The sequence below is a fragment of the Azolla caroliniana genome, unplaced genomic scaffold (assembly GCF_043228905.1).
Source record: "Azolla caroliniana isolate FFs.n. ecotype wild unplaced genomic scaffold, voAzoCaro1.0.p SCAF_16, whole genome shotgun sequence".
In the NCBI taxonomy this organism is placed as follows: Eukaryota; Viridiplantae; Streptophyta; class Polypodiopsida; order Salviniales; family Salviniaceae; genus Azolla; species Azolla caroliniana.
Genome location: NW_028230451.1, coordinates 4,528,287 through 4,553,536, shown reverse-complemented (window position 1 = coordinate 4,553,536; position 25,250 = coordinate 4,528,287). Strand labels below are relative to the sequence as shown.

The 25,250-nt window shown below is 48.9% G+C and overlaps 2 protein-coding genes and 1 long non-coding RNA gene across 4 annotated transcripts in view; 1 reads left to right on the top strand and 2 right to left on the bottom strand.

Annotated features, from left to right (window-relative positions):
- Nucleotides 1–295: 295 nt before the first annotated feature.
- LOC147853692 (uncharacterized) overlaps nt 296–25,250 on the bottom strand; it is a 29,438-nt gene continuing 4,483 nt past the window's right edge. Inside the window, exons 1-3 of one of the 2 annotated variants that reach the window (XM_087332218.1) lie at nt 6,581–7,449; nt 6,205–6,477; nt 296–6,059 (exon numbers count right to left, since the gene is read on the bottom strand). In XM_087332218.1, the coding sequence (XP_087188344.1) occupies nt 477–6,059; nt 6,205–6,477; nt 6,581–7,354 (6,630 nt within the window). In that variant the 5' untranslated portion in view covers nt 7,355–7,449 and the 3' untranslated portion in view covers nt 296–476. Of the gene's footprint in view, nt 6,060–6,204; nt 6,478–6,580; nt 7,450–25,250 lie in introns of those variants that run through there. The other variant, XM_087332219.1, reaches the window with a different exon arrangement.
- Nucleotides 17,675–25,250, top strand: part of LOC147853691 (uncharacterized) — a 63,995-nt gene continuing 56,419 nt past the window's right edge. Inside the window, exon 1 of the long non-coding RNA XR_015531172.1 lies at nt 17,675–17,788. This is a non-coding gene — a long non-coding RNA (uncharacterized LOC147853691). The remainder of the gene's footprint in view (nt 17,789–25,250) is intronic.
- On the bottom strand, nt 18,136–19,490 carry LOC147853693 (uncharacterized). Its single transcript, XM_087332398.1, has one exon. The coding sequence runs from the start codon at nt 19,483–19,485 to the stop codon at nt 18,136–18,138; it is 1,350 nt and encodes a 449-aa protein (XP_087188524.1). The 5' UTR covers nt 19,486–19,490.

The following is a 25,250-nucleotide window of genomic DNA, read 5'->3' as shown; positions in this document are numbered from 1 at the left end:
TCTGTTAATGCACAAGAATAACAATTTGTCTTTTCGGAGCTTAATTAATTCACTTAATTAGTGGGTTGATTAAAAGTATTGCTTACGTGAAGGATACAACCCCATTACGAAAGAGCAAATGAGAGTGGCACAAACCTTCTACCCTTTAAAGAAAAAATTATGAGGAGAAAAGGCATACATGATGCAAACCAATGATAACACAACCGCATCATTATTTATTTTTCAAAATCTTTACAAAATAATAAAGTAAAAACGAGATTGTTGGAAGTATAAAAAGAAGTTGGAGGTGGATGCATGCGAGAATGTGAAAATGTTTACATTGCAGTGGATCAAGGGAAATGGAAGATAAATACGACCGATAAGAAACGAAAGGCACTTTATAATGCGGATTCACCACTTATACTCACGAGTGTGCCGGATATTTTATTGGAAGCGTGCGCGCGCGCGTGGGGGTGGATAGTGTTGAGGATAGGAATTTATGATAGGTGGATAGTGCTGAGGATAGGCTCGATCTGAGCGAAGGTGTCCCCCAATTTGTTGCGGATGGCGTTCCAGAGGGAGACCCTGGAATGGTCGTATTCCTTGGGCATCTTGTGGGGGGGACACTCGAGAACATTACGGGAAGACGAGTGTTTGAAGTGGGCTACAAGGTGGGGCTGATAGTTAAAGAAGATGTACTCCCGGACACGTATGGAATCGGGGCTACGGTTAGAAGGGTTGCACCAAGTGGGGAACTCCAGGTCGAAGTCTTTGAAATCGACCCGCCGGCCATTGCGCTTGATAATCCCGTCGCCTGCTTCAAGGCTTCTCCAGCAAGACGGTTCAGCCAAAGAGCCGGTCCCTTCCCAGACACGGCCTGTCAGGCCCTGCGGTTGATGCACCGTGTCATGGCACCCACCATGTCCTGCAGCCTGCATGCATGTGATTCCACACATCGGACATTTCTCCTTGCATCGCATCGTCACACGCTCGTCCCTCAGCTCCTGCATTCTCTCCCTCACTTTCCCTACCAATTCCTCCACCCTCACCTTCCTTGTCCATCCGCCCCCGCCCCCGCCCCCGCCTGTCTTGCTTGCCGCATTGGCGGCTTCGACCACAACTTTTTCGCCAAATTCCTGCTCTAGGCTCTTGCACAGCTCGGGCACCTTCTTGGAGAACACTTGCACATCCAAATCCGCGTATTGGTCCCGACATATTTGCGACGACATCGATGCCGCAAGATTAGCCGAATGGTCCACCCCGCTGTCTCGCAACATGTGCTTCAGCTCATCCATGAAAACTTCCACAAACTTGGAAGGCGTCTTTTTATTCAACACCTCATCATCGCTTCTTCTTCGGCTCGCCTTCTCGGCCGCATCCTGCAAGCATCGCGTGACCTTCCGAATGAATGCTTTCCATTCCGTCTCGTACAAGCGCTCACATTCATGGCCAATTAGAGCATCCGTGACATGTTGGAAGTGTGTATCCCCCCTACTCGCATATGTGAAAAGAGGATAGAACATCTCCTTTTTCATAAGGATTAATAGATGCAAGTCTAAGCAAGCCTTCATCGCTTCTGGATCGATCATCCAATTCTTATTTGCTAAGTTGTCGACAACCACCCTCACAAGGAGCTCATGGTGTGCATCTTGTAGCTGGGCTTCAAGCAGGCGTTTGAGCTCTGAAATGACCATGTCCGCGGCTCCCACCCCATTCGCATAGTCTTCGAAAAAGCCACGAAGCCGGGGCTCTGCTTCTCTCAGCCTCTCGGCAACATTGTGTTTCTTGTCCCACTCCATTTGCTTCTCTTGCAGCCTTTTGATGAGATTATCCATGACGAAACGATGACCTTTTTTCTCAACATCTCTTGAATTATAGTCTTGAAGCACCTTGGTAGTTGATTGTATGACGTTCATCACGATCATATCGTCATACTTCTTCAACTTCTGGACATTGGAAACCACAATATCGTCTAATTTCCTCCACATCATTTGTTGTTGCCGTTGTTCAGTTCTATCTTGTCTAACATTGTCCGAGTGCATCCAGCTTCCGAATCGTTGCATAGGAGGTCTATCATTGACATCAACGGGGCGAACTTGGGATTTATGAGAAATGATTCTGGATATGCCATATTGATTCTCTGTAGAAATGGGAACTCCGTCTGCAAACGGTTCATCATATTCCACGTCCACATCCACATCCACAATCTGAGTGAAGATACCACTGAAAATTTTATCTCTTTTGTCTGTATCCAACTTCCCTCGGTCAATGAGTTCTACGATCTCATTCTTCATCTTCCGCTCATACTTGGGATCAACAGGAAGAACTTGGGATAGGGTTGGAAAACTATGTATTGGAGATATATGAGAAGGGAGCTGAAACATTCTCGTGATCCCAGAGATGTCATATTGATTCCACACCGAACTTGGAACTCTGTATGCAAACGGTTGATGCTCTTTCATAGCCTCATTCAGGATCCGAGTGAAGATACCACTGAAAACTCCATCTCTTTTGTCCGAATCCAACTTCCCTTGGTCGATGAGCTCTACGATCTCATTCTTCATCTTCCGCTCATACTTGCTCACCTCGTTTTCGAACTCGAACACCCCATTCATGAAATCCGCGAGCCTATGTTTGTAGTCATTCTGTAAAGACAAGCAAAATGAGTCCCACTTGCTCAGTTCTTCGGATTTCCATTTTCTCCACATTTTAGTGTCGAGCATACGTTGCACATCCATCGTCAGACCTTCTTTCATCGCAGTCACATTGCTGTCAAAGACTATAGCACGGGCCGACCTGCTTTCCTTGCCTAAATTCTTCGACCTTATATCCCTCTCTACTTTTTCGAACTCTTCCATGAATTTCTTGCTTAGTTTGAGTCGTGGTCCTTTTGCCATATTCTTTTGAAGCTCGTCATAAGCAATCCGTTCCATTGCTGTTCTGAAGCTTAGATCAAAATCTGCTTCACAAATACAATTCCACACTTGGGTCAGATAATTACTCCAGTTTGTTATAGTGGTCGCACTCCATCGATTATCCTCTATTACTCGCTTATGGATGTATTCCCGGATGTCAATGACTTGCTTGCCATACTCCCACTCAGGAACATCATCTGGTGGAGTGTGGCCCCTTTTCAGGTTTCCCATGCACTTTATATCGCTCTTGCTGTCATCCTCATCTATGTGCGTGCCTTCACTGAACATGGATTGGAATATCCCAGAAGCGGTGGCCGCCATAACGGAATCTTCATCATCGCCATCCAAATTGAAACCATTACGATCAACATTGTCTCTACTACTGCTAGCTGCAGTACTAGTAGTAGGCTGCTTTCTATTTAGGCCCATTTCCTCCACTTGCATAGCAGCCCTCCTTAGATGCTCTCGCAGCTTCTGCTTATTTTGTCTGAGTCGCGTCTGGTCATTTGTGTCGACACTTCTGTAGACAAATACCATCTTCGATCTTATTGTGTTACCATAGTTTTCTGCTATCCGAGAACCCTTGAAAGCTAACAGCACCATGGGGAGGACCTCTTTTAGTCCACTATCATCCTCGTTAGAGATCATGAATATGGATGCATCTGCCGGGAGTAATCCAAATGTGGCCAGGCGATTGTCACGGATCTGAGACTCATCAAGCCCATGAAACTCCGGAGACCTGATGCCTTCTGTGTCAAGTAGCAGTACATAGTCGTACTCTGGACGTTCGGATTTGACGACCTGGAGGTAGACACCACGAGTACATCTACCGGCGCTCACATGCAACTGCGTGCCGAACATAAGATTGAGCAATGTGCTTTTGCCGCTGCTCTGCAAGCCCATTATGCTGAGGACAAATATTTTGGCCGGCCTCTTGAGTTCTCGGCTGGTCAATGTGTCCAGCTCTGCCAACACCGTCTTCACCCACTCAGCACAAAACATGCCGGCATCGCCATCGAGGATCTCCAGAGGGAATGCATCAAGTAAGTGCAAGGCGGCCAGAGTCGCAAGTTTCCTGATGGAAGTAACGGCAAAGATGTGGCACAGCTCCCTCCACATAGTTACAATGCCTAGACTTTGATCCACATAACTTTGCTTCATAAGGAGATGCCTACCTTTCAACTTGGTGTTGCTGAAATCCATTTCCCACTCCTTCAATGCCTTATCTTTCTTCATCTCAGCATCCTTCATGAGTAGCCGCATTTTTTCTGCTATAGCTCTGTCTAGCCACATCATCCCTGCCCTTCGGGAAGTGGCATCTGGAATGGTGAGAATAAGATGGAACACCTGGTGGATTAACGGGTTATTCATAGCATCGAGAACCAATCCAGCACGCCGCTTCTTTTCATCGCTGCAATCATTTTGCTTCTTTCGAGTCTCGGCTGGATTGTGCTTGAACTTCAAGAGCTCGAACTGCATGCGTGACTCTTTATTGAAGCTTTCTTGGAGAGAGAATCCCTGTTTAAGAGATGCAAAGTCCAATGCTGATAGGACCTCTTCTTGCTTCTTAAAACTACAAAGGTCCGGGTCGCTGGGATGGAAGTGATAGATGCAGATCTCTCCAAGTGTCTTGCGCCGACCCTGATTGGATGTTTGGTTGAGAAATGGCAGTAGTTTTCCTCTGAGAAAGTGACGAAGAAACTTCTCCGTTGTGCTCACAATGTAGGACTCTCCACCGGCAATTAGTTTCTTCTTCTTATCTTGGTGCTCTTGCCGATCATCTATCCATTGCAAAATCTCGATACCCTGGCCACTCAGCGTTCCCGATGTCTTCATGTCCTCGTGCGATTCCAGCTCTAGGACAATCACATCCGCGACATTGTTCACAAACTCCATGAGCCAGGCATGCTTGTGCAACAACCCATTTATATGGAATGCCAAACAAGGCAATGGCCCCTGATCTTGCCCAGCTTGCAACTGGCCGGGTCTTAGAAACCCCAAGCCCACCTCAACTACGGGGGATTCATCCATTTCTTTCCGATTGTATTGGCTCATGAAGTTACAGCAAAGAGTTTTACTTGCCACAATTGCTGCCCTGGACTCTGAAACCCTCTTCTTGGAAGCGAACACCACACGTGGCAGCTTAGTGTCATTTACAATGATCACCTTGTTCTCTCTGGGCAGCTTTGCATCCACAAAGCTTAGTGCTTGTACATGGTGCTGCAGGTTGGCCAATGATGATGTTCCCGGGGGTGATGTCGAGACGTGTACCAACGGAATCGCGGCACGTTGCTCGAGCAGGAGCGTATAGACGGCCACTTGGGTGGGCAAGTCCGAGATCCTCAATAGATGGATGATGAGATCCAATGGAGACACTTGAACATATTCTTCTTCATCTAGCTCCTCCTCCTCCTCATCACTCCAGGAGCTGTCATCTGTAGCGGCCATGGAGAGAGCACCCCTGATCCGGGAGAGATGCGGGAGGATGTCCACACGATGCTTCAAGCAATCCAGCAGGCGTTTGGCCTGCTCATTCATTGAAGCGGGAGGTCCACTTGGCAAGAAAGGTCGATCATTAACTACATCCCATGCGTATCTTAGCAAGGGATTACCCGCCACCGAAGAAGAAGAAGCCGTATCGGTTGGCCTGCTCTCTAGATCCTTGCCGGTCCAAGTTTGCCAGGTAGAGTACTTCTGATGACAAGCATGGATGAAGTCTTCAGCCACCGGATAACTGCTGGCCCTGCTTCCGGCTTCATTAAGCTGATGGCGGCCATCGGGTGGACAGTCAAGCGTTATCTTTTCTAATTCTGAAATCAAGCTGTGGAGCTGAGGAATATTTAAAGGGACTAAGACGTTGCCTGTGGACATATTGAAACCATAATACCCAATTGCCTTTAACCCATGATTCGGTTCCTGAGAGGGGTCGAAACATCGAATGTAGGCTTTTATTAGTGCGGCCGCTTGATTGCAAGTAGCGGCACTCTCCGTTGGCACCAACTTGCGCAGCTTTTCGAGAAGCTGAGGAAGAGACATTTTCTCCGGGAGATGTGGAATTCTAGAACGGGACCTAGTAGTTGCCGCTAGTTTGGATGCCATTACATCCCGTTGGAAGTTCGCGTTGACGTCCAACAGCTTAGAAATGACGGGATGCGCAACTCGGAGCTGCCATCAATTAGAGTTCACAGAAGCATCAACACATTCTTCTAACTTTTAAAATCTTCTATTTTCCTCATAATCAACGAATAATGCTTGACTCAAATCGGAAATTTAATTTAACCTAAAGCATAGCAACGCAAAGTATAGGTACCTTCACTTTGGACTCAATGTCGTCTTGCCATCGCGTGCTCATGTATTTTGCTGATTGCCTTAAACGCTCGATTTTTGAAGGATTCCCCTCGAAAGTTGGTAGTTGCTGGTGGATGATTTGCCAAACGCTCACCAAATCGTTGGCTTGATCAGGCTGCTTGTCAATAATGGCCCACGAGAGCGGGTCTGCCTCCAACTTAAGCAAAAAATCGGCTGGATCCCCGGAATGAGACATTGGGCCGATGGTAGTGATTGTTTCTCGAACTTTACGAACCTTGGTCGGTGCCAAAGAGGAGACAATAGATGAGAAAGATTATTAAACAGAACAACAAACTCCTGGCCTTATTATATGTCATATCATTACTGTACTCCCTTACCTTAGAAGAAGAAGCTGTGTTAGAAGCTGAGTTGTGTGTTGTGCTGGATGTTCCGGACACCTCTACGCCAAATAAGGAAACGAGAGGTTTTAAAATAGCCTTATGGCTGCCACCGAATTCCTTATGAGCGGCTTCCAGCATCTGCTGGAGGCTACTCTGCTCCTCACTTTGGATGCTAAGCTCGTGGAAGAGTATCCCACCCACGTGGTAAAGCCCCGTGGAGACATGGGAGTGATATTTGTCCAGGAATTTGGCCGCGGCTGAATGGCTATCGACTTCGCATGCTTCGGTCAAGGCGTCTTCGCAGAGACGCAATTTCGAGGCCGGGATCTGGAAACACTTTTCGGGCACATAGAAGCAATGGGTGAAGCAGATGTGGTTGATGTTGTCTAGAAGACGAGAGGCATTTGCGTTGGTAGAGCTGGAAGTGGCATGAGCTTTGAGGTCGATGACACAATTGAGGAGGTCTGCCCCCGCGTGAAGTGATATGGCAGTACTCCATCCTTTCGACCTCACATCTTCGCGAAACTTGAGCGACTCCTCGGAGCTAGAGAAACAAGCGACGAAGAATTTGGTGGCCTGCGATGGGGCCATTATAATGGGCTGCTCTTCTTCGGCCAGAGGCAGCTCCAATAGGATATGCTTGCTTACAAACACCTGACTATTATTAACACTGTTGTTTCCAACCTCATGACTATCCATAGCAGTCATTCTCAAGCCTCGCAATGCCCGCCCAGCGCTAGCGTTGCCTATCACATTTCCTAGAATGTCCATGACTAATCCGTGTATTAAGATTGAAATGATGATGCACAAGATTGAGTTGTGTACATATAATATATGCAGGAGACAGATTGGAGGTTGCAGCTTCTTCCTCTCATTCAACAACACATTTGCATTCGGGGCCTCATCACATGACAATTATATATACCCATGTGTTCCAAGACGTTGAAAAAATGTTAGGGGTCGTTTCTCACAAACCAGAAACATTCTTAGGGATCGTTGGAAAAATGTTAAGAGTTCCTTCTCAGCATCTTTACAAAGTCTTATAAGATAATTCACAGAAAATGTAAAACCAATTTTAAATTCAAAGTCGCTGGCGCATGCCTAGAATATCCTTAACTAATCAGTGAATTAAGATCGCAATGATGTAGACAATGGAGTTGTATACATATAATATACAGGAGCGTCTTCCGCTCATCCACCACATTTATAGGAGCCTCATCCACGTGACAATTATATATTTATGTGTTTCAAACCGTTGAAAAAGTGTTAGGGGTACAAAAGTTGTTTAGAGATCGTTGAAAAAATGTTAGGATCTTTCTAAGCATCTTCATAGAACTTATAACATAATTCTACCTACATCCATACACACACACACACACATACACATACATGCCTAATGGGGCCTAGCCCATGGTGAGGATTGAACTAGGCTTCTCTCAAATTTATGACTCTGGTGCTATGGTGTAAACCACAAAGTCAAAGTTTAGAGAGAGGGGGGAAGAAGGGGGAGTCTAACATATTTTGTGTTGTCTTTAATTTAGGGTTTAACAACACTTTTGCTGAGGATTGACTTTCACATATTTGATTGTCAAACTTAGTGCTTATCGTCAAATCATGAAGAAGTCTCATATTGTGCCAAGGGAAGAAAAGCTTATGATAGAAGAAGCATGCACAATTGGTCACTAAAATTGGATACTACTCTCTTTTTGAGGTTCATGTTTGTATTATGTGTATTATTGTCTTGTATTATGTTGTGATTATCTTGTCTGCCCATTTTGGTATGTTCATATAATCTTTTCAAAGTGTGAACCTAATGCGATGCCCAACCATGTGGCCAACCTAGTTGAAATGAATATATATACATACATGCACACAAACATACATACATATACACATACATACATGCACACAAACATACATGAAGAAGATGAAGGACTAAGAACCTAAGCTTCCCGAAGAAGAGGGAAAATAAAACTTTACGACCTCAAGATGTTGAAGAAAAAAACCATTTAATGACAAAAATAGGTGCCTCTTTCTCAATAAAAAGAAGAGAAACTTAATTTCTGTAATCTAGGCACAATTTCTTTATCACAATTACAATATATATCTAACATTCTTAAATTTTATTTTATGTACTCATCTAAGCCTACTTGCATATTCCATGGTAGTGATGAGTTAGTCTTGGTGGCTACATGTCCTTACTTGTTGAAGGACCAAGCCTCTTCCTTTTATATCGTTTCATCTTCTTGAGGATCCTTTTGTCGTAAAGGTTTTATAATGGCATTAGGAGTTTTTATTGGAAATGGAGTGGTCGAGGCATGAAAAGAACTAGAAGTTGGATGCGTGCAACAATGTGAATATTAATATTGTGATGGATTTAAAGACAAGAAACATAAACGTAAGTCACAACAAACAAAAGGCACTTGACAATGTGGAATCACCACTTTTATTACTATGATGATAAAAGATTTATTGTATTGGAGGTGTGTGCAGCTCTGACACATACGCACACAAACAAAGAATTAATGAATTTGAAGCCTATTATGATGAGTTCATGTCCTCGAGGGTGTGTTTAATCTGTGAGAAGTCGTCACCTAGCTTATTCTCGATGGCGTTCCAGAGGGAATCAAGTGAATGGCCATAGGAGGCCGGCATCACGTCAGCAGGGCATTCCACCAGGTGCAAATTGAGCGCATTGAAATAGTCCACGAGGTGGGCCTGATAGTTATAGAAGACATACTCCCTCACTCGTATGGAATTAGTGTGGAGGTGGTTGGAGGGGTCGCACCATGTGGGATACACCTTTGCAAAGTCTTTGTATGAGAGACTCTTAGAGCCATCTTCATTAAAAATGCGAACGTCTTGTTCAAGGCATCTCAAGCACTTGGATTCCACCAAAGCCCTGTTTTTGTGCCAGATGATACCTGCGAGGCCCTGTGGTTGATGCAAGGTGTCGTGCCGCTCTGAGTGTCCTGCACTGCGAATGCACGTTACGTTATCCCACACCTTGGACACTTCTCATCGCATCTCATCATCAAACGCTCATCCTTGAGCTGCTCCATCCTCTCCCTCACTCTCTGCACCAATCTCCACAGCTCTGAATCCTTCGTCCTTAATAATAAGCGTTTGCAAAACTTCTGCTCTAGATTTCGGCATAGCTCAGGCAACTTCGCGGAGACTACATCCGCATCCAAATCCTTGTATTGGTCGACAGAGATTCGCAATAAGATGGAGGTTGCTAGTTTTCCTGAGGGGTCCACCCTCTCGCTTCGCAACAGGCTTTTTAACTCATCCATGAAAACTTCCACAGAGGAGTATCCCTTCTTATTCGACACCTCATCCCTCCGGCTCGCCTTCTCGCTTGCATCCTGGAAACATTGTTGAACCTTCCAAAAGAATGATTTCCATTCTTTCTCATACAAGCGAAGACATTCATGGCCGATTAGGGCATCCGTTGTCGTGAAAAAAACCGTCCCCTGGCGTAAACGGTGAATAGCGCACATGAACCGGCCCTTCACGTGTGCGCGCTCTTAATGTATATAATAGAGAATTAGGTACATAGAGATATCCTGGGTAGTTAGATTCGGTAGGTAGGAAGTAAATGAGGGAGACGACTCCCTTCTTGACGCTATAAAGGAGAGGGAGACGCAGGGAGAAGGGATCGCGCATTAAGGAGGACGAAGTGCTGTCGGACCGTAACCGAACGCTTCTCCTCTGTTCGTTCTCCTTCGCTCTTCTCTGCAGGTTTTCGGGAGGCTCGTGCTGCTTCAAGGAACGCCCGTGTGCTTCCGGCAGCATCTCCACCCTTTCCTCCTTTCGTGCGCAGACGAACAGACATCGTCACATCTGTTCGCCGGCCTGTTCGGTTATAACCGCTCGCGTGCTTTGTTGTGTATTCTGTTACTTGTTAATATACAAACACTTGTGTCTCCCTATCTCTGTGTCCCTTCGCGTCTTCTGTGTTGACGGGCCGTGCCCCTGTCTTTCTTACTCATACGTGACAGGGCGTCTCTCTCTTTCTCATTCCCCGTCTATCACCTGCTCTTCGGTCCAAGACCCCGGTGGTCCCGCCGTGTTTCTCCACGCACGCGCGTAGTAACGCGACATATTTGGTGAACCCGACGTGAAACAGGCGGCAGAGGAGCAGAAGATGAGGGGTTCAGATCTTGTAGAGGCCATGGCTTCAGCCGTGGACCGGATAGTGAGCGCGCGCGAGGGCACCGGCTCCCTTGATAGGGCTATTGAGGCGATCGTCGGTACGATCGGCCGGTTCAGTGGAAAGGATGCCACGAGTTATTTGGCGTCCTACTGGGCGGAGATGTTGAGGAGGGATATTCCGGAAGAGAGGCGTCTTGCCGGATTCCCTCGAGTGGCGATGCCGGGCATCCATGTGGAGGTGCTCGAGGTCCAGGCGGAGAGCCGGACTTAGGAGGAGTTCGAAGGACAGCTCCTGGAGAAATACGGGCTGGATGACGCGCTTCGACTTTCGAAGTGGAGCTTCATGGAGTGGGTGGAGTCCCCCAACAAAGGAAGAAATGCGTCGGTACTCCTCCGGGAGTTTGAGGAACGCTTTGCGCGCCTTTCGGCGCTCGATCGGACCGTTCTGGACACAAGTCGTGTCCTGCTGTTTGTCAAATCGGTTGACGCACGGGATCGGGGGCAACTTGGCTCCTTACTGGAAACCGAAGACGGGCTGACGGCCGACTGGGCCGCGGTAAAAAGAGTCTGCGGTCGTTTTGACAAACGGTGGGAGTGGGCTGATACAGAGGAGACCGGGGCGGGACCTGTCGCAGCAAGGAAGCTCGAACTGATACCGCAGGCACGAAGGGAAGAGACCCGGGAGTGGCTCGAAACCGGTTCAGCTTCGACCGGTGTGGTCAGAGGCTCGTCCGGGGGAACAACTTTGGAGGAGTTGACACGAGCGGTAAAGGATCTCCATATCGCCCAGGCTAGGAGAGAAGGCGGCGATCAGGCTCGTGACCGATGGCCTCCGGCAGGAAGTAGGTGCATGTGGTGCGACGAGGTCGACCACATCCGAAAAGACTGCGGGGACTTTATGGAGGCTTTGAGAAGCCGGGTAGTGTACCTGTGGGAAGGTCAGGTGCACGCCAACGATACCCGGAGGGCCCTGAACCGAAACGACGGGCGAGGAGGAATGAAAAGGTTGATGGAAGAGGCGGCAGCCCGGCACGCGGAGACTGTCCACTACTCAGCGTCAGCCGGTATTCGGGTCGGAGGCAGCGAGGCCCGGAAGGAGAGCAAAGCTGAGTTCTGGCCGACGGTGCTAGAAGGCCTCGCCGGTGCCCGACTAAAGAGAGACGAGGCGGACCGCGCGGAGAAGCGGGTCTAGGAGGTAATCGGGTGGAGTGACCCGGTCGAAGAAAAGACGGGTTTCGTCGAAGCGGCTTGCCAGAACTATGAGGCTCTAGTTGAAGAAAAACGGGTAGGTAAACCCGGAGGGGCCAGATCTTCACAGAGATACAAAACCTGATTTGGGCCGAAACGGAATGAGGCCGGTGAGTCCAGTGCCCGGGATAACCACAAAAAGGGCGGGTACCGTTTTGGCACGGAGATCGAAAGGACCACGAACCTACGAAAGGTCCTGGAAGAACGAATCCTCGACAACAAGGTGGAACTGTCGTTGCGGGAGGTGCTAGGGATCGCCAAGGAGTTCCACGACTCCATCGTGGACTTGGTGAAGAGGAAGAGGCTGTCAACGGAGGCAGAACCGGGAAGGCCGGTGGAGGTGCGGACGACGCACATAGAGGACATGGCGCTGGAAGACGAGTGGGCGGAGAGCCACTACTCGAGGACACACTAGGCCCGAGCGACCACGGAAACCCCGGTGAAGATCGGAGGTGTTCAGGAACCGGTGGTGGCGCTGGTGGACCACGGTTCGGAAATAAACCTGATGTCCATGGACTTCTACAAGAAGGGGAAATGACCGATCAACACTAAGCACGGGTGGAAGATACGGGCGGCGACGCGCGCCACCGAGGAACTACACGGGGCCTGCCCAAACGTGCGAGTCAAGATCAGCGACGTCGAAATAGACCAGCACTTCTTTGTGCAGGAGACGTCCTCGCACCCGGTCATACTGGGAGAACCGTACATTACGGCAGTGCGAATGGAGACCAAGGTGCTGGACAATGGGTCGGCTTACGCGAGGGTCAAGAGTCAGGACGGGCGTCATTCGGTCCAGTTCCTGACGGTGCGACCGAACCACGAGCGAAACCGCGAGTCCCTCGGTGGCGAGAACCGAGAGGATTTTTAGAGAGGTCTGCCAAGGCGTGGGGCTGCGACAGTCCGGACACTCCGGGAAAAAACCCCATATATGTACGATAGATGCGGAACCGAAGAAACCTTGTACCATAAGTAGGAAGTTTTGTTTCTCTGAAAACGGAGGGTGTACGATAGTCGGCGTCGTTGGCCGAGAAAAGACAAGGGCGGAAGAGCGACTTCGGGCGTGTGGAGTTCTCGGGCCCAACGAGGAAATCTACGGAGCCGTGGAGGCGGTCTCCTTCGACGATACCTTGGGAATACTGCGAGAGGTGATCGGAGAGGGCCTTAAAGAGGACTGGACGATACCGGTTTGTTTAGAAGAGATGTACGAAGTCATCGCGGACTTCAGTCGAGGGCTCGAGTCGAATCGGACGGCCCGGGTTAATACGAAGTACAAGACTGTGGACTGGAAGGTAAGGCCAGTCGCGGCACCCTTACCGGAGGGCAACGAGTTGCGAATCAAGGGGGTCGCGTCGGACCCCAGTTTACGAGATCCGGCCTGCATAGGACACACCTTCACCAACAGAACGCTACGAGAGCTCAAAATCGGTGGGGGCGGGTTCCTACTGCCGGCGGAAGAAGACCGGTTTCAGAGGATGCTCGGAAGGCACGGGAAAGCCTTCGCATTCTCACCGGAAGAGATCGGGTGCGTAGACCCGACAGTCGTGAAGCTGATGGTGATATTCACGGTACCGCATGTACCATGGAATCTCAAGCCAATTTCGGTACCGAGAGCTCACATCCCGGAGCTGATGGAGCTATTGAGACAGAAAGTCGATATGGGCATCCTCGAACCGTTGAGTGCCCCGTACTCGAACCGGTGGTTTACCGTAACGAAGATGAACGGGACGTTGCGCTTCATTCAAGACCTGCAACCGGTCAACAGAGTGACCATTCGGAACGCAGGAATTGGACCAACGATAGACGAGTTCGCGGAGGCCTTCGCCAGAAGGTCGATCTACTCGGTCGGTGATCTGTACTCGGGGTACAATCAGTTCCAACTAGCCGTAGAGAGCAGAGACATTACGACGATGCAGACTCCTCTCGGCCTAATGCGGATGTGCACCCTGCCACAAGGAGGGACGAACTCGGTGGCCCACATGGTGAATGCAATGAACAAGGTGCTGAGGGATTGTATCCCGGACATCACCATGCCATTCTTGGACGACATCTCGATCAAGGGATGTCCGGTAGAGGAAAGGGACGAAACGGTTGGACCGGACGGATGCCAGAAATTCGTGGCGACACACATTGACGACTGCGAGAGGGTGTTGCAGAGGCTAGAGGATGCGAGGCTCACCTTCTCCGGGGAGAAATCGGCCTTCGGGCAATCAGAGATCATGGTCATCGGACATCTATGCGGGCCGTATGGCCGGAAACCGTCTCCGGCTAAGGTGGAAGCCATCTCCTCAATGAAGCCCGACTGTAACTCGGTCATGGAGGTACGTAGGTTTTTGGGAGCATGCGCGTTTTACCACATATGGATCCCACATTACGCCCACATTGCCGAGCTGCTATACGGGTTGCTAAAAAAGGGGCGAAAATTCGAGTGGCAAGACGAGCATGCGGAGTCGGTCCGAAAGATGAAGGAGGCTCTTTCTGCAGCACCGGCACTCCGGAAGGCTGTCTACGAGAAAGGCACTCCCATCTACATAACGGTAGATACGAGTCCGGCCGGGATCGGATGGGTCGTCAACCAAGAAGATGAGGACGACATTCGGTTCCCAATCCGGTTCGGCGCGAAGGTCCTCAACGAGCGACAGCGAGGATACGCCCAGGTTAAGCACGAACTCTGGGGTATCGTTTCAGTGGTGAAGGCCGATAAAGACTATCTGATCGGGACAGAAGTGATTATCGAGACGGACTGCCTGCCGATTCTCGGCATGGTTTCCGGATGTGCAACCCCGGACCTGACGATGCTCAGGTGGATAGCGTACATCAAGTCCCTGGATCCGGAAATACGACACATTTCCGGGAAAGACAATGCCATGGCCGACATGCTTTCGAGGGCGCGATTCAACGATGAGGGCATCATGGTTTCGGAGGACGAGGAAGTCGGCGTGGACTTCTTCGAGGCGGCTTACGCAACAACCGAGGGAGGGAGCACTCCGACGCTTAACGATTTCAACGTAAGCAAGTACGACGGGGAGTGGCTACAGATTGGGGGATTCTTGAGGACAAAGGACAAAGGACGAGGCCAACCGGATCCGGAAGAAAGCATACCGATTCTTTCTCCGGGACGGATACTTGTGGAAGCACCCGAAGAAGAGAAACGGCATCCTGCTCCGAGTAGTGGCGATGAAGGAGGAACAAGAGGAGTTGCCGAAGGCCTACCATGACAGCCCCTGGGCTGGACACCGTGGGACATGGGCCACGTTTGAGAAACTAAAGGGGAAGTACTGGTGGCCGGGACTGTACCGGGACGTGCATCGGTTCGTGACAACTTGTGAGAGTCGTCAGATGCAATCCATAGTGGGACATCGGGACAAGCTTCACCCCACTTACCCTCCGGCCATCCACTTCAAATGGATGGTAGATTTGGTGACGATGCCGATGGGCGTAGGGCAAATGCGATATCTGGTGCTGGCCCGGGAGGACCTGACGAACCAGGTGGAAGGCCGAGCCCTGCAGAACAAAACGACCGCGGTCGTGTGTCGGTTCTTGATCGAGGACGTGATATGCCGGTACGGGTGCATCGGAAAGATCGTGGTTGACCGCGGGGAGTTGGACGCCGAAGAGGTCGAGGAGCTGTTCGACCGGTTAGGGGTCAAGCTCTCACTCACCACAACGTACAATCCGGAGGCAAACGGGAAGGTAGAGCGCGGGCACGGGCCAATCGTCAAAGCGCTAGTCCGGGCATGCGGAGGCCAGGTTGGGAACTGGCCACGGCTATTACCTTATGCCTTGTGGGCGGACCGGACAACGCACAGTTCAGTAACCGGGTTCATGCCGTCAGAGCTCATGTTCGGACAGAAGCCGATCATGCCGATGGAACGGACGATCTCCTCTTGGGCGATAGTAGATTGGAGGGACGAGGTGAGTCGGGAAGAACTGCTAGCGGCACGTATACGACAGCTCGAGCGGAGGCCAAAGGACGTGGAATGAGCGGCGGAGAGACTTCCAACGGCAAGGATGAAGAACAAAGCCTGGTTCGACCGAACGCACCAGCTACGACCGAAGAAAATCGAGGAAGGCGACTGGGTGCTAGTCTACGACAGCAGCCTCGACAACCAGCACCGAGCAACACGGAAGTTTGCGAAGCGGTGGTTCGGGCCTTACGTGGTAACGAGCACCAACGACAACGGGACGTATCACCTGGCGGAACTCGACGGTACGAGGATGGCGATGCTGGTAGCAGGGAAGCGGATCAAAGTGTTCAAGAAGCGCCACGACGATGAACCGGATCTAATAGGCCTGGACAGCGAAGACGAACAGTCCGAAACGGAGGGCGAACCGATGGACGAAAAAACGGAACCCGGACCGGTTTTCTCCAACCAGAACCCAATTTTGGCGCATACCGGTGGATGCGCGGTTAGGTGGGGGCGGATGTCGTGAAGGAAACCGTCCCTTGGCGCAATCGGTGAATAGCGCACATGAACCGGCCCTTCACGTGTGCGCGCTCTTAATGTATATAATAGAGAATTAGGTACATAGAGATATCCTGGGTAGTTAGATTCGGTAGGTAGGAAGTAAATGAGGGAGACGACTCCCTTCTTGACGCTATAAAGGAGAGGGAGACGTAGGGAGAAGGGATCGCGCATTAAGGAGGACGAAGTGCTGTCGGACCGTAACCGAACTCTTCTCCTCTGTTCGTTCTCCTTCGCTCTTCTCTGCAGGTTTTCGGGAGGCTCACGTTGCTTCGAGGAACGCCCGTGTGCTTCCGGTAGCACCTCCACCCTTTCCTCCTTTCGTGCGCAGACGAACAGGCATCGACATCTGTTCGCCGACCTGTTCGGTTGTAACTGCTCGCGTGCTTTGTTGTGTATTCTGTTACTTGTTAATATACAAACACTTGTGTCTCCCTATCTCTGTGTCCCTTCGCGTCTTCTGTGTTGACGGGCCGTGCCCCTGTCTTTCTTACTCATACGTGACAGGGCGTCTCTCTCTTTCTCATTCCCCGTCTATCACCTGCTCTTCGGTCCAAGACCCCGGTGGTCCCGCCTCATTTCTCCACGCACGCGCGTAGTAACGCGACACCGTGACATCTTGGAAATGCTTACGCCCGTCACTCACATATGCAATGAGGACCTTGAACATGTTTCTCTGGATAAGGACTAACAGGTGCAAGTCTAAGCAAGCTCTCATGGCATCCGAATTGATCAGCCAACTTTTATTAGTTAAGTTCTCCACGACTACTCTCACTAGGAGTTCATGGTGTGCATTTTGGAGTTGAGCTTCAAGCAGGCGTTCCAACTCTGAAACGAGCATGTTAGCAGCTCCCACTCCGTTAGCATAATCGTCAAAGAAACCACGAAGTTGAGGCTCTGCTTCTCTCAGCCTCTCGGCAACATTATGTTTCTTGTCCCACACCATTTGTTTCTCTTCTAGCCTTTGGATGAGATTATCCATGACGAAACGATGACCACCTTCCTGCTCCTCTCTAGAGAAACCTTGAAGAACCTTGGTAGTTGATTGTATCATATTCATCACAATCACATCATCATACTTCTCCACATTCTGAACATTGGAATTCACAATCGCAGCTAAAATTTCCATTAGATGAGAGAGTGCATTCTCACCTTCTCCACCATTGTTGAAGTTCCTGAATGGTCGCATCAGTGCTTTTCCAATATTACCAGAAAAAGTTGTCAGTTTGTCACTGCCTCGAGGTTTACTGGCTTGATGTCCAGGAAGAAGTTGGACCAGGTCTACCAAATAATTTATGGTAGGTTTATGGGAATGGAGCTGAAACATTTTAGTGAGGTCCGATATGCCATATAGATGTTTCACAGAGATGTAGACTTTCTCAGCAAAAGGTTCATGCTTTGCAGTAGCCTCACTCACGATCCGATTGAAGATATCTCTGAAAACTTCACCACTTTTCTCTGCATCCAACTTCCCTTGGTCGATTAATTCTACGATCTCTTTCTTCATCTTCAGTTCATACCTACTGACCTCATCTTCGAATTCAAACACCCCGCTCATGAAATCGCGAAGCCTATATTTGTAGTCATTCTGCAATGAAATGCAAAATGAGTTCCACTTGCTCAATTCTTGGTCTTTCCATTTTTTCCACATAGTGGTTTCCAACATGCGTCGCACGTCCCTTGTCAGAGCTTCCGACATACATTCACATTGCTATCGACGACTGTGGCTCTTGCCGACCTGCTTTGGACACCTAAATTGTTGGACCTGACATCACTTTCGACTTTTTCGAACTCCATCAACTTCTTGTTTAATTTGAGCTGTGGCCCTTTCGCCAATGCCTGTTCAAGGGCGACCCTTTCCATTGCTGTTTTGAAGCTTGGATCCAAGTCTGCATCACAAATATTATCCCACATTAGGGTCAGATATTTACTCCACTCCTTTATAGTGGTGGCTCTCCATCTTTTGTCCCACTCCGGAACATCATTCGGCGGAGTATGCCCTTTCTTCAGGTTTCCCATGCACTTCACATCACTCTGGCTGTCGTCTTTATCCATGTGCATGCCTTCACCGAACATGGACTGGAACATCTTGCCGTCCTGCTTCATCATATCCAGATCAACATTCTCACCTCTACTACTAGCACAATGGGTTCCGCGTTGAGACATGTTCCTCACATGCTCAGCAGCCATCCCTAAATGCTCTCTCAGTTTCTGCTTATTTTCGTTAAGCTTAATCTTATCATTTGTGTCGACGCTCTGGTAGACAAATACAATCTTCGATCTTATCCTGTTACTGTAGCTTTCTGCTATTCGAGAGCTCTTGAAAGCTAACAGCACCATGGGGACAACGTCTTTGAGACCACCATCATCCTCGTTAGAGACCATGATGATAGAGACATCTGCCGGGAGTAATCCGAATGTAGCCAGACGATTGTCACGGATCTGAGAGTCATCAAGCCCGTAAAACTCAGGAGACCTGATGCCTTCCGTGTCGAGAAGGAACAAGTAGTCGTACTCTGGTCGTTCGGATTTGATGACCTGGAGGTAGACACCACGAGTACATCCACCAGCACTCACATGCAACTGTGTGCCAAACATAAGATTGAGCAATGTGCTTTTGCTGCTGTTCTGCAAGCCCAATACGCTCAGTATACATATTCTGGCTGGCCTCTTGAGCTCTTGGCTGGTCAATGTGTCAAGCTTGGCCAACACCGTCTGCACCCAGTCCGTGCAAAACATTCCTGCATCACCATCGAGGATCTCCAGGGGGTAAGCATCTAGTAAGTGCAAGGCGGCAAGCATTGCGAGTTTCCTGATGGAAGTAGCAAGAAACATATGGCATATCTCCCTCCATAGATTTCCAATGCCAACCTTCCAATCCACAAAGCCTTGTTTTAGAAGCAGGTGCCTATCTCTACATTCAGTGTTGCGGTAATCCATATCCCACTCGTCCAATGCCTTGTCTTTCTTCTGCTCGGCATCTTTCATGAGAGGCCGCATTTGTTCTGCTATAACCCTGTCTAACCACATCATACCCACCCTTCAGGAGCTGGCATCTGGCATAGTGAGAATATGATGGAACACATGGATCAACAGGTTATTCTCCATGGCATTGGGAACCAATTGGGCGCGCCTCCTCTTCTCGTCCTCGCAACTGTTTTGCATCTTTTGAGTTTAAGCGGGATTATGCTTCAAATTCAAAAGCTGGAACTGTATGCTTGTCTCTTTATTGAAGCTTTCCTGGAGAGAGAAGACCTGTTTCATTGATGCAAAGTCAACTGCTGATAAGATCTGTTCGTGCTGCTTGAAACTAAAAAGGTCCGGATTGCTTAGATCTAAGTGATTGATGCACACGTATTCCAGAGTCTTTCGCAGATCTAAGTGATTAGATGTTTGATTGAGTGATGACAGCAGCTTCCTTTTCAGAAAGTGACGGAGAAACTCCTCTGTCTGATTGGCAATGTAGGTCTCTCCACCCAAAATTAATTTCTCCCTCTTATCTTGGCACTCCTGCCCATCAAACACCCATTGCAACATCTCGATTTTCCGGCCTCCGGAACCATGCAGCATTCCCGAGTTTCCAATGTCCTCTTTTGACCCCAACTCCAAGACAATCACATCAGCAATAGCCTTTACAAAATCCATCATACACGGATTCTGGTGTAGCCGCCCATTTATATGGAATGCCAGACAAGGCTGTGGCTCCTCCTCACGCCCAACTTGCACCTGGTCGGGCTTTACAAACCCGAAACCCACCTCAACTACCGGCGATTCAGCCATATCGTTACGATTGTATCGGCTCATGAAGTTACAACAGAGAGCGCTGCTACCTGGGTGGGAACATCTGAGATCCTCAATAGATGGATGATGAGATCCAATGGAGACACTTGAACATGTTCTTCTTCATCCAGCTCCTTCTCATCCTCATCATCATCACTTCATGAGCTTCTGTTCTTAGCTGCACCACCCTGATTTGGGAGAGATGCGGGAGGATGTCCACACGATGCTTCAAGCAATCCAGCAGCCGTTTGGCCTGCTCATTTATTGCAGCATGAGGTACATTGGGCAAGAAGGGCCGATCCACAACCACGTCCCACACGTAGGTCAGCAAGACTGAGCGCTTGCAGTAGTTATGAGCAGAAGCCCGAGTAGCAGTAGGCCAGACTGAGTACTTCTGAAGACAAACACAAGTAAAATCATCGCCCGCCAAGTGATTGGTTGCGATCTGCTGTCCACCCGAGTGAAGAACTTGAGATTGGGCCACTCCACAGTTGGTTATCTTCTCTAAGTCGGAAACTAGGCTCTCCAGCTGAGAGATATCTAGCATCTTTAAGAAGTTGCCATTGGAGTCGTGGAAACCATATTCCCGAAATAGATCACTGGCACTACTATGCCATTTTTGAGGGGGCTCGGAATTCTGAATGTAATATTTGATTAGCGTGGCTGCTTGATTGCAAGTGCTCACACTCGTCTCTGGCATCACACCAATTCCCATCGGCATCAGCTTGTGGAGTTGTTGGAGCAGCTGGGGAAGAGACATTTTCTTTGGGTGTTGTGGAATTTTAGTTTTGAGGGTAAGTAGATTCCCCAATGTAGACGTTGTAGCCATTGTAGTAGCCCGTTGGAAGTCCCCATTGGTTTGCAGCAGCTGAGAAATCATGGGACGCTCAAGGTGGAGCTGCGAATAAAGGCATCAACACATGTCATTTACTTCTTCAAATTGTGGAGAAACTTCACAACCCTCTTCATCCATTTCATAGTATGAACCATACATACCATATCAGTATTCTCAATCAAGTATGGTAAATACCATACTTTTGTATTCATTATTTATTATACGGTAAAACGTTTTTTCAACAGTAAAATACGTAAAAAAAGAAGAGAAAAATAAGCACAAGTATGTTTTTATAACTGTCGAGAATCAAGCTCAACTTGGTCTAGTGTGTGAACTTACCTTGAGAGTGAATAGACATTCCAACAGTCAAGAGTTACCATTATGTCACCTCTTTGTATTCTAGCATTTAGTATGAGTCATAGAATCATATTTTATGACACATAACTTATGAGCTTTCACATTCCCCATGCTCCATGAGTCTTGTAGTTAATGAAGAGAGAGGGTGACTATATAAAGCACCCTCGTCCCACCTTGTATTGGGTCGAGTCTTTCTCCTTTGTTAATATACTTTTACCTTGCATATTCTCTGTGTATTATTCTTTGTGTCTCTCACTCACTCACTCACTCTCTCTCTCATATACAGTTCGCACCTATTCCGCTACATAAGAATCATATCGGATTCTTTACATGGTATCAGAGCGATTTGGTAGCTCGATCTAGCCCATTCGCCTCATTGTGATCGTGTGTTGTGCTCCACGCCGACGACCAAGAACCGACTCATGGCTATCGTAGCTTCGCTACATAGCTCGCATTCGAAGAGAGAAGAAGAAGAAGAAGAATCAACATAATGAATACTCAAATGGGGAGCGCTCTCCCTACCGAGAAGTTGGATCGAAACAACTTCGCATCTTGGGAGTATAAGATGCACCAATACTTTGTCGGACAAGGCTATTGGAGCTACATCAAAGGAGCGCATGAAGACCGGCCCGCCGAAGCGACTCCCGAATACGCGACATGGGAGCAAGCCGCAAGCCGCGTGATGTATTGCTTGGCGAAATGTGTTCACAATCACATGCTCGGCTACATTCGCGAAGCCAAGATGCCGAAGGAGGCATGGGAGAATCTACGAAAGATTTTCGCGGCGAACACCACCACAAGAAGGCTTCAACTCCGCAAAAAGTTGAACAACATTCAACAAAGGGACATGTCCATCACGATATAGACCTCGAAGATCAAGGAGCTTTGTGATTCGCTCAGCTCGATAAGCGTAAATATCGATGATGATGAGATGGTTCAAATATGCCTCGGCGGCCTCGCACCACGGTTCGGCGCGATCCGAACCGCTGTTCTAGCACGGGAGAAATCTCCCTCCTTCTTCGAGCTCCAATCAATGCTATTGGTCGAAGAAAACACCATGCGTACAAGGAGCAATGAGTCGGAAGCCACATGCTCTACACACACTCGAACGGAGGAAGAGGACGCGAACGGTTGAGAGGCCGATTCGGCCAAGGACAAGGCGAACGAGGTCTGACCTACGATAACAACTCCCAATTTCGGCCGCAAAAAGGAAGCCAACGAGGAACCTTCGCAAGAAGGGGGAGTTTCCACTCCGGCCCGAGCCGTCAAAACGCAACCGAATGTGGATATTGCGGAAAGCTCGGCTACCACGAAGAAGAGTGCCGAAAGAAGATGCGTGAATCGGCTTCCACAAGGCGACAACTCACGAATTACGCGCACAATTCCGACTACAAAGAGTATAGCGGAATGTACGGGCACAACTCCGACTATGAGGATCGTGGTGGAATGTACGCATACAACTCCGACCGTGGCGGAATGTTCATGATAAAACATAGAGCAAACTCTATGTCGGCCTCTACCTCAACTAGTGCCCTCAATCTGGAGGACGTATGGTTTGTTGACTCCAGAGCCTCAAACCATATGACATCTCATAAAGAATGGTTTCTCGAACTTCGAGAGCCGGAGCGACCCGGTTATGTCGAAACCGGAGATGACATTACGCACCCGATTTGGCACATCGACAATGTTCCGTTCGGTGAAAGAGGTAAGCAAACATACATTAAAAATGTCTTGCATGTTCCCACCATCACAAAGAATTTGGTCTCGGTCGGCCAAATGGTTGAGCAAGGGATGCAAGTACGATTCAACCAAGAAGGGTGCTTCATCGAAAAAGAGGGCCGAATCATCGCGCGTGGAAGAAGAGAGGGCCGGATGTTCATTCTCGATTCACACGAGATGAAATCCGCCATGTTCACAAAAAGCACGAAAGCTGAGTCCGACATAGAGCTATAGTACAAGCGAATCGGCCACATCAATCTCAACAAACTCAAAGCAATGAAATCGAAAGGAGTCGTCATCGGACTCCCGACATTCAAAGAGAAGGAGATTGAAGGTGTATGCGAAGTGTGCCAATTCGGCAAGCAACACCGACACCCATTCCCGAAAGAGCGGAACGTGAGCAAAGGTCTACTCGACGTAGTCCATTCCGACATATGGGGACCGGCGTAGATGGCTACATTCGACGAATGCCGATATTACTTGCTCTTCATCGACGACTTCTCTAGGCACACTTGGATCTACCCAATGCGGCAAAAGAGCGAAGTGTTCGGACACTTCCGAAAATTCAAGAATAAAGTCAAGAAAGCCACGGATCGACATGTACGATGCCTTCAATTGGATGGCGGCAAGGAGTACTTCTCGGACGATTTCACGACGTATCTCTGAAAGGAAGGAATTCGGCGAGAATTCACTTGTCGACACACTCCGCAACAAAATGGAGTAGCCGAGCGCAAAAGTCGGCACATCCTCGAAGTAGCGTGGGCCATGATGAACGAGAAGCATATGCCCAAGTCTTATTGGGCTGAAGCTGCAAATACAGCCGTCTACCTAATGAACCGATGCACAACATCCGGCGTGCACGAGGTCACTCCGTACGAAAAATACTTCGGAAAGAAGCCAGACTCATCGCACACCCGGATATTCGGCGTGATAGCGTACGTGCACATCCCCGACGAGAAGCGTCAAAAGCTTGACCCAAAGTCGGAGAAATGTATCCTCGTAGGATACTCACTAGAGCAAAAGGGGTACAAATGCTACAACCCCTCAACTCGAAAATCTCGAGTAAGTCGAGACATCGTTTTTGAGGAGTTCGCATCCTGGTACGCACCAGAGACAACTTCGACTCCGACTCCGCTCGACCCGAAATCCGCCGAACAAGAGACAGAGGATGAAGATCACCTTACGCACATGTTCGAAGAAGTCCGCTCACAACCCGACCGAGGGAACCACAAGAGCCTTTGAGCGATCAAAGCACATCACGGCCTAGCCCGCAGATGGACAAAGGCAAGACGAAAATGGCGAAATACGCAGACGATCGCTTCGACGACGATGAATCGATTCACTCACTCGACAGTTAGTTCGGCGGCTTCAATGTACCAATCGGAGCTAAGAAAGCAATCAACTCTGCGAATGAAAAGCTTCGTCGCTCCACTCGTGAAAAGAATTCGGTCAACCGATTCGGCTACAACGACTACATGGCATATCACTATGCCTTTATGATGAAGGTGGTGACAGTACGCGAGCCGGAATCATTTTCCAAAGCAGCCAAGGATCCGCGATGGATCGAAGCCATGAGACGTGGGATCTCGTTCCCACCTCACCCAGAAAAAGGCGATCGGATGCAGATGGATTTACAAAGTGAAGTACAACGCCGACGGTTCCGTCAACCGCTACAAAGCGCGACTCATAGCGAAAGGCTACGCACAAACGCACGGAGTTGACTACGAGGAGACCTACGCACAAACGCGGCGAAAGGGTGGCACCTCCATCAGATGGACGACAAGGCGAATTAGAAGAGGAGGTGTACATGATACAACCACGCGACTTCAACTCGAGCACCCATCCGAAAGCTGTATGCCGACTCAAGAAACCACTCTACGGCCTCAAGCAAGCACCGCGTGCTTGGCATTCGAAGATAACGCAATATCTTCATCAAATCGGCTTTCATATGTAAAAAATGGACAACTCTCTCTACATACGAAGCGATTCCGCAAGTCCGATCGTCATCATCTTATATGTGGATGACCTAGTCATTGGAGGTGAGCATCTCATCGAAATCAATAAGGTCAAATCCCTCCTTTCCGACAAGTTCGAGATGACGGACATG

Coding starts and splice junctions, on each gene's coding strand:
- LOC147853693 (XM_087332398.1), bottom strand. CDS start 19,485: ATGATGTGGTTAGACAGGGTTATAGCAGAACAAATGCGGCCTCTCATG.